General features: G+C 44.1%; 1 protein-coding gene across 7 annotated transcripts in view; it reads left to right on the forward strand.

The window, feature by feature from the left end:
• CASZ1 (castor zinc finger 1) overlaps positions 1 to 4,381 on the forward strand; it is a 257,347-nt gene extending 252,966 nt beyond the window's left edge. For all 7 annotated transcript variants that reach the window (XM_066606565.1, XM_066606566.1, XM_066606562.1 and 4 more), the window contains one exon: positions 207 to 4,381. In XM_066606565.1, the coding sequence (XP_066462662.1) occupies positions 207 to 1,330 (1,124 nt within the window). In that variant the 3' untranslated portion in view covers positions 1,331 to 4,381. The remainder of the gene's footprint in view (positions 1 to 206) is intronic.
• The last annotated feature ends 1,924 nt before the right edge of the window (positions 4,382 to 6,305 follow it).

Here is a 6,305-nt window from a genome sequence, read left to right on the forward strand (position 1 = left end):
CGGGTCGGAGCAGTGTGTTTCTGCTCCGACCCCGGTGTATCCTGGCGGCAGTTTCCTAGATGACCCCTATAATTTCTGTTTCATGTCACAACTTTGTACATTTCCTATATACTTTGGAGGAATGTTACAGTTACAATCTACGATATTACATATGTTGCTGCTCCTTTATAGACCATATCACATGATGGATATCCTTGTCTTCGCAGGAAACACCATTACCATGCCAACAGCTTCTGGAGCCAAAAAACGATTCTGGATCATTGAGGATATGTCACCTTTCGGCAAACGACGGAAGACTGCCTCTTCCCGCAAAATGCTGGACGAAGGGATGATGTTGGAAGGGTTCAGACGTTACGACCTGTACGAAGATTGTAAGGATACGGCGTGCCAGTTTTCCCTGAAGGTGACTCACTACCACTGCACCCGAGAAAACTGCGGCTACAAGTTCTGCGGGCGAACCCACATGTATAAGCATGCGCAGCACCACGACAGAGTGGACAACCTTGTTCTCGATGACTTTAAACGCTTCAAATCCTCTCTTAGCTGCAACTTCCCCGACTGCCAGTTCTCTGGCAATAGCACACATTTTCACTGCTTGCGTTGCGGCTTCCGCTGCACCGACAGCACAAAGGTGACGGCTCACCGAAAGCACCACGGAAAGCAGGATGTCATCAGTGCTGCCGGCTTCTGTCAGTTTAGTTCCAGCGTTGACTGCGAGGTGCCCGAATGCAAGTACAAGCTGAAGTGCTCCCACTTTCATTGCACTTATCCCAGCTGCAAGCACACCGTAGTGGGGATGTCTCAAATGGACTCGCATAAGCGTAAGCATGAGAAACAGGAAAGGGGGGAGCTACCTTCGGTTTCTCCTGGGCCAGAGGGGTCCACTCCATGTAGTGCTGACTATAACCACCAAAACCCACCAGTGAACTTGGACAGCTCCCTGAATTTGAGCACAGACACTCATAACTCCCTATTGTTCCTGCAAAATGCAGCCGGGGTGGGCCTGAACGACTCCTTGGACCTTAGCAAGAAGCCACAGGATGGGGCTGAAAGTGTCCTTAGGCAAAACACTCAGATAGCCAATTGCGGGGATGCTGACGACGACATGTCTCAGGATGAGGAAGACGAGGACGAAGAAGAAGAAGAGGAGGATGAAATTAATGAAGATGAAGAGGAGGAAGACGACGAGGAAGACCTGAATACAGATTCTGACGATTCCTTGCCCGATGGTGAATGTTTGTCTAGGAAAGGCAACAAAGAAAGTGCTGGGGATTCCACAAACCACTGTGATACCTCCAAAACTCCACTCAACCTCCAAACATCCACTTAGAACTGAATGTTTTATAAGTATCCCCCCCTTTGAGGGCCTTACTCTACTCTCTTCACCCATAACCCCCCCCCCCCCCTCTCTCTCGCTGGAAAAAGGAAAAAAAAAAAAGAAAAAGTTGATAAAAACGAGAAACAAACAAAAAAAAAAACTAAAAAGACTCAAAAGAACAAGTGAAGGAATAGGAAACCTTAACAAAAGCAGCTTCTGCAACATCGGACTCAACCAAGTCATCAGTTACATAGGACTCAAGGGGGTATATTTCTGCTATTCTGGCCTCCTCCGTTACAGTCCATTCACACTGGTGCTTGAGAGCAAGTAGGACAAAGGAACGTCACATGTGACTCCTTGCGATATGAAGTCCTTGTATTAAGCCCCATCGTTGGTGGGGGTGGGGGGGGGGATGAGGAGGGGAAAAAAAAAAGGAAAGTACTTTCACTCCTCTTTTATTATCATTATATACAGTTACGGCAAGGGAGGAGGTCAGATGGGCTGGGTTGGTGGGTATTTATTGACTAGCATTATCGGGCGCCCTGTGATGAGGCTCTCTCTCCTGTTCTTCCAGTTTCTCTCTGGGCTGTTCCCGGGAAGCTATTGTTTTATTTTATAAATATTTATATAGAAACCTCTTCCTCTGCACCAATCGCTCCGGTTTATTTATTTATTTTGCCGTTGTTTTTTGGTCGAATTGAAAAAAAAAAATGGGACTTTCAGGAGTACCTCACACCTGTAGAGGAAGCCTTCTGCCCTGTAGGACACGCTGTTACTGCTTGTGTAAAAGATCGGAAATATTTAGTGTGGGGGTAGATGCGTTCGAAAGAGGTAAGGATTCCTGTAGCACATTGTGGAGAACGCTCCAATATCACTGCTCAGGGGCCGGCAATAGGGCCACAACTCTGAAACTAGAGAGTTTCCACTACTTCAGCTCAGCTGTACCACCCTCTGACAGTCCGGTGACCTCTTTAGGTACCCTAGAGGTCATATCGAGGGTTAAACCATTACACCGCAGACCAAGCACAGGATGTCCTCTCTCTCTCTCTCTCAGGTAGGAAACTTCAGTAAAAAAAAAAAACAAAAAAAAAAAAGGAACTCCTTCATTTAGGGCAAAGTGCAGATGGATTGTTTTAAAATACAAAAAAAAAACACAAAAAAAAAAACTTTTTGCACTTAAGAAAAAAAAAAAAATCATTCTGCTTCCCTTTCTTTGTATCCGTCACTAGATGAGTTGTTTTTTTTTAAGGCCCTTTTATCCCGATTCAACAAAAAGGTTATCTGCCAAAGGGACGCGGCGGCGGCTGAAGCGTTGAATCGACGAGGAGGACGCCTAAATGAAGATCGCGCGTTTATGAGTCAGCCGTCAATTATACGTAGATTGAAAACACTACAGGCCTCCTCTCTGACGAGGTGCAGGTGACACGGGCCCCAACCAACTTGACGGAGTTCTTAGTACTCAACAGGGGGGGGGGTAGGGGGTAAACAAAAATTAGGTTGGGGATAAGCCTCAAGTGTTTGCAAAACAAAGCGGTGTTGGAGCAACATATTCATTCTGATTTAAAAAATAAATAAATAAATGAAAAAGTTGTACAGTATTTTTTTCTGTAAAGGTTATATATAGAACAAAAAAGATTAAAAAAAAAAAATAACAAAAAATTAAAGTACGCTTGCAAAATGGTGGCTGTCGGAGTCAGAGCCCCATCAGATGTAGACCTCGGCTCCCCCCCTTTACCCCAGACCCCGCTCTAATGCCTCTTATATATAAATATATATATATATATATTTTATTTTTTTCGGTTTTTAGCTTCTGATTTTTTGAAGTCTTCAACTTCACTTTAGCACTGAAAAAAGCGTGATTCCGACTTTTAACTTGAATTTTATAGAAAAAAAACGAAATAACAAAATGTTCGGATAATATGGAGGATTGTGATCTTCAGATTGTTAATATAAGTTTGTAGTTTAATGTATTTAATTTTGTGAGTTTTTTTTCCCCCCTCAATCAGTTACGTGTGCTTTTATTTTTTTTTCTCCCCCCCCCCCCCCCCCTTTTTTTTCTTTTTTTCTTTTTTCTTTTTTATTACTGTAATGATCTGTGAGATGAGTAATGGGAAGGAAACTCCAACCCTCCCGCAGCTGAGCTGGCCACCACTGTATCCTCGAAACAACCGCATCTCAAAAAGTCAAGGTTAAGAACCCAAAAACAAATAGTTCCACATTGTATCACACCGCAGCCGTCTCGGGGAGCCTCTCTTTTCTCGGGATACACCGGTTTTTGTTTTTTTTTTTCCTCCCCGTTTCTGACACTCGAGCGTTTCCTCTTTTGCACGTCAGCATTAGTTGGACCTACAAAGCATCAGGGATCGTGTTATCAGGAGGTTCTGTCCAAACAACGACGACGACTATGGGACACTACAATCTCTAAAACTGTAGACTTTATCATACCCGAAAAACACAAAAAAATAAAACTAATTATGTTCAATGTAGCAAAAAAAAAAAAGGGGAATACAATAAAAGCAACAAAAAAACTAATTGAAGAAACGATCAGGTGAGAGGTTTTCCCGAACCTGATATTGCACAGTAGGACGTAAGCCATCTCCAACTCATCTGCAAAATTTAATGTGTCATTTTTGTTTAATTTTTTTTTTTTTTTTTTTTGCATTTTTCTGTGGAAGCAAAACTCGGGTCACCGTGGCGAACGACAGTTTACTATCTATATTGGGATACTTTCTGCGTATATTGATATAGGTAGAAGCGTGTGTACATTTGTATATAATGGGGGTATGTGATAGATATATATGCGATGTATATATGTATTACATACAGATATATACTTTTAACATTATTATAAATAAGCCAGGTGAGAATGAGTTCTTCTAAATACTTGAATTGGACTCCTCCCCCCCCTCCCTTCCCCCATTGATAAGAACTGAATATTTTTCCACTTGAATTTAGTGCTGTTAGAAATTTAATATATGTGTTTATTTATTTGATTTATTTTTTGTTGCATGACTGATGCAAGGTTTGACATTTTCACTCAATAAAAACTGGAAAAAAAATAGATACCTCGTGTCCGTTGTCTTTCTGCGTTCACGGGGTGCGGACTGGAGGCCATTTGTGTTGGCTTGTTTTTAAATAATTGCAAGACCAGTTTCACGTAATCGTATTCAGGCCGAATTCCAATTCTATCCGGGTCAGTCGTGTTTGACTCTTGGATACTCTGTAAGCCAGTCCTCTCCTTGCCTCTTTATACACTTCGGCCGTTTTCTATTGCCTAGTGTCCATTCTCGTGTCCTTCTTGATGGTGTCCGGCCATTATGTATCCAAAATGTCTATGAGTGACCCGACTGCAGGTATTTTTGACTCAATCGTAGGAGTCTATGATGCTCGGGCTTTGGGTCAGGCTGAGACACTCAACAGTAAATACAGTAAATGTGGCCCAAATACCCTGTTTGCTCAAAATAAAAAATCTACCCTGAAAATAATCCCTACTTCTGTTTTAATTTTATTTTTGGGGAAGCTTGAAATATAAGCCCTACCATGGAAATAAGCCCTAGCTGCATTATGTAAAAAAAAAGAAATTCTTTCATACTAGCTCGGCACCGGTCCTCCTGCTGCTGGCTGGAGCTCTGCTGTTCGTCCTGCAGTCCTCGTTTGCCCACAGAAGATCACTTCCTGGTGACGGGATTCATAAATCCCGCCTCCAGGAAGCGATAGATCTGATTGGCTGAACAGTGATCGAGAATCCAATCAATGCAGCGCTCTACGAACCAATGAGATGGCTGTGGTTGGTTCATCAAGTGCTGCATTGATTGGCTGAGCAGCGGTCGAAGAAACAATTTCAGCCATCTTGTTGTGGAGGCGGGATTTATGAATTTGCCAATTAATGCCACGGATTAGTGTGTCAGAGTTCGGGTGCCTGCACACGAGCAGAATTTCAAGCGCGTGATTTTAGGCACATAATCCGCCCCAGACCGCAGCCAATATACTCCTATGAGGATCCGCAGTTGTCCCCAGACGGACGGATGTGTATCGCGTTTTTTCACGCGAGTGAAAAAATCTGCGACCTGTTCTAATTTTGGTCGGATCATGCGCGTGAAGCCTCCAATACAAGTGAATGGGTGCGTTTTTTCACGCAGTACATCCGGAGTGCAGCTGCGGATGGAGTCACTGGTTGCTATGACTACAGGAAGTAGGCATGGTAGGAGACGTCCCAACACACAGCAGAGCTTCACAGGCACATTTCAACTGCAGATCTGTCCTTTCAGTCCCCTCATCTACCAGAGAGCAGCCAGCAGACACCAGCCAGGGTGCACCCAGTACCTCCTTTTTTTCCTGGGGGGCTCTTCCTCCTCCGTTACCGCAGTACGTCCGAAAAAAGTTACATGGATCAACCATGCCCACAAAGACATCTGCTCACCGGGTGAAAGCATGTTGCCAGAATAATTTAACGGTGCTCACACAAGCAAGAGGGACAAAACGGAGTCTGGGTGTTGGTTTTTAAGCTGTTTTCCAGGGAATGGGCAGTTCTCTAGGGGTTGGGTTTACAATAAGGGTGTCTTCCGGATTTTTCTGCGCGTTTTTTTCCGCAACACATCCGCGTATATCCGCGCGTGATTTTTCACGCATCCGCACCTATCCGCAAGCACATTTAGGTACCATACGCGCGTGAAAATCCGCGAGTGGAATCCGGAACGCTCGTGTGCAGGCGGCCTTCCAGAGAGCAGCAGGAGGGACCTGGACCGAGCCGGCTAAGTATAATAAGACATCCCCTGAAAATAAGACCTAGCTCCTCTTTTGGGGCAAAAATTAATATAAGACAGGGTCTTATTTTGGGGGAAACACGGTAAGTTTGTGAGGATAGGTGATAATTATGATCATGGGGGTCTCTGCAATGATCCCAAGAATGGGGGTCCTTTGTCTCCCTTTTCCTTTCACAGCATGGTCTCTTCTCCCACCTGCAGTGACACCCTAATGACTATAGCTG

The sequence above is a fragment of the Eleutherodactylus coqui genome, chromosome 6 (assembly GCF_035609145.1).
Source record: "Eleutherodactylus coqui strain aEleCoq1 chromosome 6, aEleCoq1.hap1, whole genome shotgun sequence".
NCBI lineage: Eukaryota > Metazoa > Chordata > Amphibia > Anura > Eleutherodactylidae > Eleutherodactylus > Eleutherodactylus coqui.